The 14,046-nt window shown below is 52.2% G+C and overlaps 1 protein-coding gene across 1 annotated transcript in view; it reads right to left on the reverse strand.

Moving 5' to 3' along the window:
- Nucleotides 1–13,604, reverse strand: part of CSMD2 (CUB and Sushi multiple domains 2) — a 2,010,406-nt gene extending 1,996,802 nt beyond the window's left edge. The window contains exon 1 of the mRNA XM_069622557.1: nucleotides 12,564–13,604. Coding sequence (XP_069478658.1) covers nucleotides 12,564–12,741 — 178 coding nt within the window. The 5' untranslated portion in view covers nucleotides 12,742–13,604. The remainder of the gene's footprint in view (nucleotides 1–12,563) is intronic.
- Nucleotides 13,605–14,046: the final 442 nt, after the last annotated feature.

The following is a 14,046-nucleotide window of genomic DNA, read 5'->3' on the forward strand; positions in this document are numbered from 1 at the left end:
CTCTCATTTCCATTGATCAAGGCTCTGATTTCCTCTCTAATCTTGTAGAAAGGGGCTGTTGAAACAGTCTTCACTTTAGATGTGTCCCAACCTCTCATTTCAACTTACTGAGAACCTGATCACCTCTCTAAATCCTGCAGAAAGCAGGCTGTTGCAACAGTCTTCACTTTAGCTGTGTCCCCACCTCTCATTTCCATTGAGTCAGAGTCTGATCACCTCTGTTATCCAATACAGAGGTTTGTTGCAACAGTCTTCGAGTTATATTTATCCCGACCTCTCATTTCCATTGATCAAGGCTCTGATTTCCTCCCTAATCTTGTAGAAAGGAGGCTGTTGCAACAGCCTTCACTTTAGATGTGTACCCACCTCACAAAATGTCTCAGCTTGGATTTCAGAGCAATCCTTGGCATAGACTGTATTAAAGTGCACCCGGTTTACCGCCACCTTCTTTCACTTGCACACCAATTCATTGGCACTTTAAACTCCCACCACATGCCCATGCGCTCTGGGTCAAATGTACACTTTCTCTTAGCCTCCAACACATATGAACACCCGCGAGGAAGGGAGTTCTCACGTTCCCTAGTTCCTGCATGTAGTTCAGAAGGGTCCTCGGGTCTGTGTACTTGTGTAAAGTCACATCCTGATTGACGCACTGCACAACACCCATCCTGGAGTGCATGACTGCATTACTACACTTGCCACATGGGTCATTACCCACAGTGCCTCCGTAGACTGCGTGTCTGTGGCTCAGTGGACTAATGCATACACTACAAGGAACTGTGTTAGACCTCATGGCCACAGGTTCAAATCCGGCAGATCCACTCAACCTGTCATCCTTCCAAAGTCAATAAAATTAGCACCATTAAGTTGGGAAACAATACCCATCGGTTATTAGTGCCAAGATGCCCCTTTGGGGGTGAAACAGTGCTTTACAAATACACCTGTTATGTCACACCATAGTATTTTGTCCAGTGTCCCTGTCCTTTGGCCAACCCTCCCCGTCTCATCACGGCTCCTGTACTCATCCGTCAGTCGGATCTCGGCTACCACGCCCTTACCCTGCGTGCAGCGCGCCATGCAGATATGCGTGAGCAATTCATAAATACGAAACACATTTGCTACATTTCTGCTGAACACAGCAGAATCCCCACGGTGCTCGCGAGCAGCAATAGCTCGCAGTAGGATCTGCATCCGAGAGTGGCCGCGAAATTGCAATAATAAAACAAAATGGATTCCCCCGACTGATGGGAGAGGCCGCACTGTGGGGCTGCCATGGGTGACCCCCCACGCACAGTGTAAGGATGGTATCTCCCTGCAATCAGCTGAGGGGGAGACCCACCTTTCAACTCTGAGAGCGACACACGTATAGAGGTGTTATTCATGTGTGTACTGAAGGGAGGGGCCAACACATGCCAGTCATGGCTACATCATATGTCAGAGCTTTGGATATGCCTCTCTGCTAGGAACTGTGATAACGTGCCTACCTTTTATCACGCAGGGGCCCATCTAAAGGTGCACTGAGATAACTCAGAGGGTTAAGCACCTGCTGAAGAGCAATATGTGAACTGATTATCTGAGGATGTCTGTGCATTGGTGACTGTGTTCTCAGACATCCTTACCGTTGCATGTTGCTTAGACTCTTAAATCCCTTTCTCTTTTAAAATGCGCACATTCCAATGGAATGACACATTCCAGGGCCTTTTTAACCACATTACCAAGTCCTTAAACCGGGCAGATGGGCTCCTATGGTTCACGGTTGCCAACCTATTAAAGTTAGGGTGAATGATGTGAAAAAGGTCAAAGGGCACCAAGCCCAGTGTGCAATATGTACTTATTGATTCAAGCACACAACCCTTTCGTTGCAGACATATTTGTCATATATAAAGACCCCGGGTCCTCCTTATGTTCCCAAAATGCTCATAGATAGTATGCAGAGTAGCCAGTAGCCCTCATTGGTTCCAATTCTCACCTCCCCCTTTCTCATAGATGTATTTTGAAATAGCACTATAGAAGTGCAGCAAACTAACCATCTAAGACTGGTAGCCTTCTATCAGAAAATCATGTCTATTGTTTATTCAAGTTTTTATAATTCACTTTGCTCTGAGAAGTGGCACAATCTTATTATGACTACAATATACACTGAAACGGATTATTGGAAATTAGCAATGCAAACATTTTAAAAATGTTAGTACAATTACATTATTTCTTTGCTTTAAGAATTTTTTTTTTCTGAAACTACATTTTACATTGCTCTGAAATTGCCTTTTTTTCTTGGTAAGATTTGGACTCTGAGTTAAACCAATTATCTGTTTCTCCTACTAGTACAAAGGTATTTATTTGTGTGTGCTGCCCATTGATTGTGTGGTACTGCTGCACAAGAACTATTAAGTAAGAACACGAGAAAGTAACAGAGTAGTATACCGCTGCGCCAGTCCTCTGGTCCCTTACAAGGTTTGTAAGGACCCAAGCACTTTGTATCCGTGTAGCCGATACATGCGGCCTCACTTCTAGTCCATTGGGAGAATGCTCCCTTAGTGTGAAGGACCGAATATTTCAGGACACAAGCGATGACAATGCATGTCTCCGAACAACAGGCCGGTCCCCACCTCAGCGGATGCCTCTGTCACTGCTGCTCTTATTCTAGAGAACACAGGCAATGACAATGCATGTCTCCGAACAACAGGCCGGTCCCCACCTCAGCGCATGCCCCTGTCAATGCTGCTCTTATTCTAGAGAACACATGCAATGACAATGCATGTCTCCATGTAGCAGGCCGGTCCCCACCTCCGCGGATGCCTCTGTCACTGCTGCTCTTATTCTAGAGGACACAGGCGATGACAATGCATGTCTCCATATAGCAGGCCGGTCCCCACCTCAGCGGATGCCTCTGTCAATGCTGCTCTTATTGTATAGAACACACGCAATGACAATGCATGTCTCCAAACAACAGGCCGGTCCCCACCTCAATGGATGCCTCTGCCAATGCTGCTCTAATTCTAGAGAACACACACAATGACAATGCATGTCCCCAAATAGCAGGTCGGTCCCCACCTCAGCGGATGCCCCTGTCAATGCTGCTCTAATTCTAGAGAACACACGCAATGATAATGCATGTCTCCATATAACAGGAAAGTTCCCACCATAGCGGATGCCCTTGTCAATGCTGCTCCTATTCTAGAGAACACAGGTGATGACAATGCATGTCCCCAAACAGCAGGCCGGTCCCCACCTCAGTGGATGTCTCTGTCAATGCTGCTCTTTTTATAGAGAACACACGCAATGATAATGCATGTCCCCAAACAGCAGGCCGGTCCCCACCTCAGCGGATGCCCCTGTCAATGCTGCTCCTATTCTAGAGAACACAGGTGATGACAATGCATGTCTCCATATGGCAGGCCGGTCCCCTCCTCAGGGGATGCCCATGTCAATGTTGCTCTTATTCTAAAGAACAAATGCAATGACAATGCATGTCTCCATATAGCAGGCCGGTCCCCACCTCAGCGGATGCCTCTGTCAATGTTGCTCTTATTCTAGAGAACACAGGCAATGACAATGCATGTCTCCATATGGCAGGCCGGTCCCCTCCTCAGGGGATGCCCATGTCAATGTTGCTCTTATTCTAAAGAACAAATGCAATGACAATGCATGTCTCCATATGGCAGGCCGGTCCCCTCCTCAGGGGATGCCCATGTCAATGTTGCTCTTATTCTAAAGAACAAATGCAATGACAATGCATGTCTCCATGTAGCAGGCCGGTCCCCACCTCAGCGGATGCCTCTGTCAATGTTGCTCTTATTCTAGAGAACACAGGCAATGACAATGCATGTCTCCATATGGCAGGCCGGTCCCCTCCTCAGGGGATGCCCATGTCAATGTTGCTCTTATTCTAAAGAACAAATGCGATGACAATGCATGTCTCCATATAGCAGGCCGGTCCCCACCTCAGGGGATGCCTCTGTCAATGTTGCTCTTATTCTAGAGAACACAGGCAATGACAATGCATGTCTCCATATGGCAGGCCGGTCCCCTCCTCAGGGGATGCCCATGTCAATGTTGCTCTTATTCTAAAGAACAAATGCGATGACAATGCATGTCTCCATATAGCAGGCCGGTCCCCACCTCAGCGGATGCCTCTGTCAATGTTGCTCTTATTCTAGAGAACACAGGCAATGACAATGCATGTCTCCATATAGCAGGCCGGTCCCCACCTCAGCGGATGCCTCTGTCAATGTTGCTCTTATTCTAGAGAACACAGGCAATGACAATGCATGTCTCCATATAGCAGGCCGGTCCCCACCTCAGGGGATGCCTCTGTCAATGCTGCTCTTATCCTAGAGAACACACGCAATGACAATGCATGTCTCCAAACAACTGGCCGGTCCCCACCTCAGTGGATGCCTCTGTCACTGCTGCTCTTATTCTAGAGGACACACGCAATGACAATGCATGTCTCCAAATTGCAGGCCGGTCCCCACCTCAATGGATGCCTCTGCCAATGCTGCTCTAATTCTAGCAAACACACACAATGACAATGCATGCCCCCAAACAGCAGGCCGGTCCCCACCTCAGTGGATGCCTCTGTCAATGCTGCTCCTATTCTAGAGAACACAGGTGATGACAATGCATGTCCCCAAACAGCAGGCCGGTCCCCACCTCAGTGGATGTCTCTGTCAATGCTGCTCTTTTTATAGAGAACACAGGCAATGACAATGCATGTCTCCAAACAACAGGCCGGTCCCCACCTCAGCGGATGCCTCTGTCACTGCTGCTCTTATTCTAGGCCGGTCCCCACCTCAGTGGATGTCTCTGTCAATGCTGCTCTTTTTATAGAGAACACACGCAATGACAATGCATGTCTCCAAACAACAGGCCGGTCCCCACCTCAAGGGATGCCTCTGTCAACGTTGCTCTTATTCTAGGCCGGTCCGCACCTCAGCGGATGCCTCTGTCACTGGTGCTCTTATTCTAGAGAACACACGCAATGACAATGCATGTCTCCAAATAGCAGGCCAGTCCCCACCTCAGCGGATGCCTCTGTCACTGCTGCTCTTATTCTAGGCCGGTCCCCACCTCAGCGGATGCCTCTGTCACTGGTGCTCTTATTCTAGAGAACACAGGCGATGACAATGCATGTCTACAAACAACAGGCCGGTCCCCACCTCAGCGGATGCCCCTGTCACTGCTGCTCTTATTCTAGAGAACACACGTAATGACAATGCATGTCTCCAAATAGCAGGCCGGTCCCCACCTCAGGGGATGCCTCTGTCAATGCTGCTCCTATTCTACATTTAACTATACAAAACAAAGCATGCAGTGCATTGGTCCTCATCGTACTGGCTCTGGAAAGATAAAAAGCTGGGTGAGGAACGGTGGATTACAATGCCCTGATGTTAGTGACTATGATATGATATGGCATTCCTAACGTGCCTATACGCAAGTTTTTCTAGTCGCGACAAGACAAGGAGGGGAAACAGAGGGAGGACGAAACAACGATCTTACTAGGCCTCGTGTCATTCAGATCGCGCATGTGCAGAGAGGTGGAAGGGGAGAAGTGCTGAGGGGGTGGGGGAGAAGTGCAGGTAACTCAATAAATACAGCCAGCGAGCTGCTCATATATGCAGAGAGAAGGGACAGTAGGGTTGCAGGAAAAGACTGTAACTGATGAACCCATATGCATGCATCGTTGTAGGCCGAACCCCGACCCTCACCCAAAATAATTTGTCTCACAACATTTTGTCAAGTGTTGGCAATAAAAAGCTGTAGGATTTTATTGTACAGATATGGTTATGCAGATGAACAAATAATCACATATCATAATAATATCATACTTTTGGGCACCGGGTCCTGAGGTTACCCCCTCTGACCCGTGCCGCCTTCTCGTGTCCCACGACTCGTTGTGGACACCGTACAGTGCCCTGTACCTCTTTTCCTTTGTTCCTCTCCCTTATTTGTAGGGTGGGAGGGTTTGGTGGTAAAGAAGCAAAGTGTGGAAGACGCTGAGTGAACAGCGAACCTCCTGTCAGTTTGGTTCCCCGTTCAGGGTCCACAAACAGATTTGCTCTCTTGTAGCATTCTGCTCTTATTTATAAGACCCAGGGAAGCCCTGGGTCTTTGATGTATATAGTAGGGGGGGGGGGCTGTGCGCCAGCCCCGACTGGATAGCCGACATGTCTGCCCCCCTGAGGAGGGGGCAGGTCTTTGATCCTGGGCCCTGCGTGCCTGTTGGTTTTCCGTAGGTGCTTAGCACCTTGTTTGAAGGAAGGGTGAGGCGCTTGTTCGCACCTCACCCTTCCTTGTCTTTGTGTGACAGAGAATGCATGTCTCTGCGCTTGTGGGGGAGAGGAGCAGGTGTGGGGGCGGGAGCTGCCCCTCTCCTGGCCTGCCGGATGGTAACATAATTTACTCTGCCTCGCCTTGGGCAGCCCTGCGGCATTGCCCATAAGTGCTGGGGGAGCCCGGAGGCAGTGCAAGGGCAACTGGACATGCAGGAGCCTGGTGACAGTGCGTGGAGCAGTCAGGACATCAGCAGGGGAGAGGAAGCGAGAAAGCGGAAGCAAAAAGGGCAGGCTTGAGTTCCTTCCGTAACCTGAGGTGGTTCTGTTCAAGTTTGAGAGAGGCAGGGGGCTGTTCCAGAGGGAGGCCCCAGCCGAGGAGAGAGATCATGCCATCCCTGATATAGCATGCATGTTATGTGGCTAGACTGGCACCTATAATAAAAAGGAGCTGTGTGGGTGCACTTGGCATGCTTGACTGCATTGAAAGGGCTTTGAAGCTGATCAGAGCCAACTACCCTGTAGTGTCATGCTGTTGAAATTGAATGTAACAGTTGTACACTTGTTTTTGTATTTGAGACTTTAGACAGTTCAGTTGGTAGTAAGCCTTTGTCTCCTACATGTTACTGAACACCCAGTTATGTACTCCACTAGTATAGGTGTGGTCCTCAAGGGAGTAGAAGTTCTCCTGTAGCCTCTCGTGTACTAATAATGAGGCATGGATGGAGTATGTTGATAATAGCCTATCATCTGAAAGCCGGGTGAGGGTGAGGATTCTAAGATGCCCCAAACCCTCAGCCTCTACCTAGGAAGGGTAGACAACCATCCTTAATGATGGAGAACAGTGAGTGAAACGAGAGGGGTTGCTTCCCAGCCCAATACAATCATTTAGGGTTTGTTTATGGGTACGTATCAATTTGCCTCTGCTTCAATCACATTGACATATGTGTCCTCCCTCAGCGACCACCAACTTTCCTTCTTAGAATGTTCACCCTAAGACTGACCTTCCAACTCAGCATCAGCACCCTTTAAATAACTCTCGGCTTCCACATTCCAGAAGCTCCCTGGGGGCACAGAGAGGAAGGAGAGGATGGCAACTCAACAGCCCCCCCCCCCCGCCCAAAAGGAACTCATGCACCCCATCAGTAAAGCTTCCTGAGGGTCCATGAACGTGCAGTTCATGGGGACGCTTTATGGAACCTTCCACCAGAGTAAACACCACCGGAGAGGCCCCACTGCATCTCCCCACGCAACAGTGCAGAAGTAGGCAGCCGGCCCCGCCATGGATGCAGAACTCGAGCCTGCTAACACATTGGTTCTCAACCATCCTTAGGTTCGACGGGACCCACCATTGCCAACATAGGGTCTGTATGTCCATCAACGTGCTTAATCTCTAATTCCTACAGCTTCTGAGCACGGCAAGAACATCCCCCCCAGTAGGGCCCAGAGATCTGCCAACCAAACAAGACCAGACACGCTGGCGTCCAAACAGGTCCCACAGGGAGGCAGAGATGTTTCCTTCCAGGCCCAACGCTCTGGAACACTTGCTCCTGCCAACTGATATGCCACAGCATCTGGTCTTGGAGAAATGGCCTCCGAAGGTCTCTTTGCTGAATTCAGGCACGTGTTCTAGCAGAAGCAGGTATGTGAGTCTTGGCCGACCGACAAAGCTAACGCGGACCTATGGCGACGGGCGCTGCCCTACAAATGCATTCAAATGAAATAAAAACTGCAAACATATTGTATCTCTCTGTACAAAACAATGAAGGCTGTGACCTGTGTGGGATGAAGACACGGGCCAGAAACGTAAAGGAGCCCTGCACTGGGGTGTAGGATGATGCAATGGGCCTAGTATGTACAGAAACCATGCCCTGGGGTGTGGGATAATGATATGGGTCTGCTACGTAATGGAGCCATAACTGGGGTCCATGAGGACATGGGCCTGTTACGTAAAGGAACCATGCACTGGCGTGTGGGATGACGACATGGGCCTGGTATGTAAAGGAACTATGCACTGGGGTGTGGGATGAGGCAATGGGACTGGTACATAAATGAGCCATGCACTGGGGTGTGGGATGACGACATGGGCCTGGTACGTAAAGGGACCATGCACTGGGCGTGGGATGAGGCAATGGGACTGATACATAAATGAGCCATGCACTGGGGTGTGGGATGACGACATGGGCCTAGTATGTAAAGGGACCATGCACTGGGGTGCGGGATGAGAATATGGTTCTGGTACGTAAAGGGACCATGCACTGGGGTGTGGGGTGAGGCAATGGGACTGGTACATACATGAGCCATGCACTGGGGTGTGGGATGAGGATATGGGCCTGGTACGTAAAGGGACCATGCACTGGGGAGTGTGGGATGAGGCAATGGGACTGGTACATAAATGAGCAATGCACTGGGGTGTGGGATGAGAATATGGGCCTGGTACGTAAAGGGACCATGCACTGGGGTGTGGGATGAGGCAATGAGACTCATCCCACACCCCAGCCATGCACTGGGGTGTGGGATGAGAATATGGGCCTGGTACGTAAAGGGACCATGCACTGGGGTGTGGGATGAGGCAATGAGACTGGTACATAAATGAGCCATGCACTGGGGTGTGGGATGGGAATATGGGCCTGGTACGTAAAGGGACCATGCACTCGGGTGTGCGATTAGGCAGAGTGTTTGGAAGTAAAGGAGCCATGCACTGGGGTAGGGGGTGGGTAAATGTGCCTTTGCTGCCCTGCAACATGGACACGTGATCAGGTGGAGAGCTGCCCCCTTCAGATCACTGCTCCAACACCCTTTTACCGCGGTTGGAGTCTGGCAGCGAAGTCTCCCCCACCCAACTCTGCTTTCTTGCAGAAGCTTGTTTGCGTCTGAGTGGAGGGGTGGGGGTGGCACTTTCCATATTACCCTTCTGCCCTCCATCCAAACCTCTTTCCTTTCTATTAAGGGGTCAAAGGTGGGACTTGCTCTGTGTCTAGGAGCTCCCAATGTTAGTCAGCTAAGAGAACGGTCGCACGGGGTTTTGCGGTGATTTGCCCAGGATCACACAGTGATGACAAGTAAGAATGTCAATTTGCAGAAAAAGGGCAATGCCAATTCTTGGCGCACCTTCACTAACCTCACACCACCCACCCTTAAAGTAGAACAGGCAGCACCCTATAGCAGAACGTGTTCTGGGGACTGCGTGGCCGTGCTCGAGACTGCAGAAGGGGGTCGGGATGAGGGCGCAGCAGTAACGTTCGAAAGCGTGGATACCCAGAAAGGGCGGGGGATTCACAGCACAGCTCAAGGAGACCAACTATGCGACGGAAATAAATGCCTGAGCGAATGCATCTTAACAACAGACAGCTCCGCTATCAAGAAGGCCTTTCCATCTGTTTGCATCTCGAAATTCCGATACAGGCGAGGGTCTAGCATTCAAGTTTGCCTTGGAAACTCACCGCGATGCGGGCCTCGGTGAGCTATTCCAAATGGAGGCGCGGGGCGAGAGGGGGAGGGCACCTAGGCGCAAAGGTAACTAGGGGGCACTGGTGGTAAACCTGGCAACCACGGTCAATCGTGATGTCAAGAGAAGGTGTTGGCGAAGGCTACACTGGGTGAGCGCGTGGGCCCTCGCAGGTGGTGTGTTTGGGCATTCCTAAGCATGACGGGAAATCGCTGTATGTGGTCATTAACAACCTGGAGAAGAACGGTGCCTGCTTGGCGGATGGAGGGGTGCAGCAGGCCCGTCTCGGCGGGTCCTGAAACCCCGGCCAGTGGCTGCAGGTGTAGGGAAGCCATTCCGTGCGCGCGGGTGGAGGGTGGGGGTTGGTGCTTGAGGAGAACTGGCGCCCACTGTGATAGAAGCGGCTCTGGTGCCCCACGATGGCACGCCTCGATACTGCCAGTGCCATCTACGCGCCCACACAAAAGGGGGCCAAGAGCAGGGCCTCGGGGGTTAACCGGCTTCCCATCGCCCATTCAGGCTGCTCCTGCTCACGCCGAGGGGGCCTGCGGAATAACAAGTGGCCACCGCGCCCCCCACACTCCCGCCCCTCTCTCCCAAGTCAATTATTTGCAGAAAATATCAAACGCACTGGCAACCGCCGCACACTGCTCACATCCGACGTCGGGGGACAAGGGGGGCTAAAGTCACCCCCGTCCCCTCCCTCAGTGGGGCTCCCGGGCCTCGTGAATGGCGATGATCATTAAAACGAGGCGTCCTTCCCACCACGAGCACACAGTTCGGACCTGGGGTGTCACTGCATGGCGAGGGTCAGATGTGTCCAAAGGAGTGTAGCCCCACGGGTAAGGGAGTGGGGGGGGGGCTCTGGGGGTGGGTATAGCGTGCATTCTCCAAATATACAAACTATAGACTATAGACACCCCAGACCAGAAATCAAGCGCGTAGAATCGGGGTGGAGGGGACATGAATGGAACATAGCACAGAGAGTAAGTAGCCAGAATATTGGCAACCAATCACATGCGCAACTGGAGAGCACTGCGGTTATTATGCGCACCTACAGCGCTTGGTTTAGTTCTTGTTTTCCAGCCGCTAGAAATACCAAGAGAGCCACATCGGCCCACCTGCTCCCCAGCACATGCGTGGACCCCGCTCCTGTCTCCAGGCAATAAACAAGGTTGGTAATGTTCAACTCTGCAAATGTGTGTGTGGGGGGGTAAACGCCTATCATTAGAGCTATCTCCCAAAGCGCTACCAATATTACAATGCACACACACGCGCACACACACAGCAGTGGCCGCAGAAGTCCGCGTGTCCTTTAAAGACGTTGGGCAGTGTTACAAGGTTTCGCGTGTCACATAGCTCCCATGCAGGCGTATGGCCTCTCGAAGCACTAGCGTGGATAGCTTCTCGGGAGCGGTGTCACTGATGTTTGCGGATGCACGTTACTGCACGTTATATACTCGCAGAAGATGAATGAGGACGCGGTTTCCCAATGGCCAGTACCCATGCGTGCATGAGCAGGATAGTACTAGGTGCACGTATGTGTGAATGGTGTTGACGAACACACGGTGCAGTCACCCGGATAGATGGACGGGTGGATTGCAGGAAGGAAGGAGGAAAGAATGGAGAAGGGAAGAAGGGAGGAGGGAGGAAATAAAGGAGGGTGGAAAGGAGGGAGGAACGAAGATAGGGAGGGAGGGAGCCAGGGATGGAGGGAGGAAGAGAGGGCAGAAGGGGAGAGGGAGGAAAGGAAGTAGGAAAGAAAAGAGGAAGGGAGGGAGGAAAGAAGGAAGGAAGGGAGGGAGGGGAGAGGGTACAAGGGGAAGAGAGGAAAGGAGGGATAAAAGGAAGAAGGGAGGGAGCAAAGAAGAAAGGAAGTGAGGGAGAGAGGGCAGAAAGAGGGAGCAAAGGAGGGAGACAAGAAGAGAGGAAGTGAGAGAGGGAGGAAGGGTGGGAGGAAAGAAGAGAAGTAGAGAGAAAGGGAGTGGGGAAGAGAAGGATAAAATAAATAAGAGGAAGGGAAAAAGAAAGAAAGAAAGAAAGAAAGAAAGAAAGAAAGAAAGAAAGAAAGAAAGAAAGAAAGAAAGAAAGAAAGAAAGAAAGAAAGAAAGAAAGAAAGAAAGAAAGAAAATACATGGTTGGGGGAATAGATGGGCCGAATGCCAATGGAAGGAAGAGCTGGATGAAGGATGTGTTGCTGTGTCGGTGGGATGCCAAAGCGCTTATTATAACACCTATAATCATACAGCAGAAGGCAGGGCACACCCACACATGATTGTATTCGGGCGCACACTTTGCGCGCACACGTGTGTGCTCCGAGCCTGTGTTGGGGGGGTGCTTCGCTAGATGTCGCCGGGTGTGTGCGATCCCTGCGAACTCCGAATGCAGGACGAAGCTTGACTGTGGGGGCGTGGGTGGGGGGCAGTGCTCAGGTCACCCCTCTGGCCAGTCACTCATCCGCACCCCCCCCCCCCAAACCATCACCATTATGCAAAGAACAGGGGGGCTGTGTATCGAGAAATCTGTGCCCGGGGCGCCCCAACCAGACATGGTAACATCGACGTTCACATCCAAGACCGCCGCATGCCTTGTTAAGCATGCTCGCATTTTCTGAAAAGGGTTTGCACCTCTAAATCAGAACGGAGAGTTCAGGGGGTACCCATAAACTTAAGCCTTCTGCGGTCGAAGGCGCGTGTAATACAGAGGAGGGGTTAAGGGGGGTCCGTCCATCTACCCCTGTGGTAGCCACACATAACACTGGAAAAAAAAATATCACCCAGCAGAAACATCGACAGTATGCAGAGGGGAGCCCCCCTAAACCCCCACATTACCCCATAACTTACCCGCCGCAGTGGTCGCCAAGAGCCCCGGAGTCAGGAGCACGAGCAGCAGCCCCCAGAAGCGCGGCACCTGCAGGTTCATGGGAGCAGGGGCCCCCCAGCCCCCCGGGCCCCGGCTAGGCGTCCTCCGCCGGCATCCCCGGACCCCCGGCGCCCCGTGCCCTGGCGGGGAGGCGGTCATGTCAGGTGTGCGGGGACAGGCACCCGGGGCTGGCGAGGCTGGGCAGAGATTCCGCGCCGAAAATCCCGACACATCGGCGCTCCAGTCCCCGCTGCTGCTGCTGGAATGAACCAACTCTGCCCCTGGCTCGGGGACGCGCCGATTTTTTTTTTCCTCTCCCAACCAAAAAAGCGACTATCTGGGTTCCCGTTCTCAGAGATTAGAGGGCGGCGTTCCCGCGGGAAGGCGACTGTTCGCACCCACACATCGCATCCCCTCCGCCGATCAGGTCTCCTTGGACGATATTCCCATTTTTCCGTGCCCAAGAAGGGAGAATGGGGGTTCCATCCCTGGCTTTTGCAGCTCCCCCGACAGGCAGGCGCACAGCAACCACTTGAAAATCGCTTCCCATGCACACAGGTTCGCTGTCCTCGTCCGGATCTGTCCGCGAATCTCTTGCTCGGATGGCAGTGGCAGGCGAAGGGGGCCAAGCTGGCAAGGCTGAGGATGTTGCGCAGAGACGGTGCTCAGCCCAGCCAGGCACAGCTGAGGGCGCTAGCCTTCTTAGGCAAGGTTGAGGTTACTAGTCATCCCACGCAAAACGGAGGAAGCAGTGCTCAGGCAAGGCTCAGACAAGGCGAAGGATGCTGCGAACAGAACCCTCCCAGGCAAGGCTCAGGATGCTGCGATCAGAACCCTCACAGCAAGGCGAAGGATGCTGCGCTCAGGCGAGGCTCAGGATGCTGCGATCAGAACCCTCCCAGGCAAGACTCAGGATGCTGCGCTCAGGCGAGGCTCAGGATGCTGCGATCAGAACCCTCTCAGGCATGGCTCAGGATTCTGTGCTCAGACACGGCTCAGGATGCTGCGATCAGAACCCTCACAGGCAAGGCGAAGGATGCTGCGCTCATGCGAGGCTCAGGATGCTGCGATCAAAACCCTCCCAGGCATGGCTCAGGATGCTGTGCTAAGACACGGCTCAGGATGCTGCTATCAGAACCCTCCCAGGCAAGGCTCAGGATGCTGCTATCAGAACCCTCCCAGGCAAGGCTCAGGATGCTGCAATCAGAACCCTCCCAGGCAGGGCTCAGGATGCTACTATCAGAACCCTCCCAGGCAAGGCTCAGGATGCTGCTATCAGAACCCTCCCAGGCAAGGCTCAAGATGCTGTGCTCAGACACGGCTCAGGATGCTGCTATTAGAACCCTCCCAGGCAAGGCTCAGGATGCTGCGATCAGAACCCTCCCAGGCAAGGCTCAGGATGCTGCCATCAGACAAGGCTCAGGACGCTGCGCTCAAAGCCCTCCCAGGCAACATTGGCGATCC

The sequence above is a fragment of the Ambystoma mexicanum genome, chromosome 11 (genome assembly GCF_040938575.1).
Source record: "Ambystoma mexicanum isolate Mex_15411 chromosome 11, UKY_AmexF1_1, whole genome shotgun sequence".
In the NCBI taxonomy this organism is placed as follows: Eukaryota; Metazoa; Chordata; class Amphibia; order Caudata; family Ambystomatidae; genus Ambystoma; species Ambystoma mexicanum.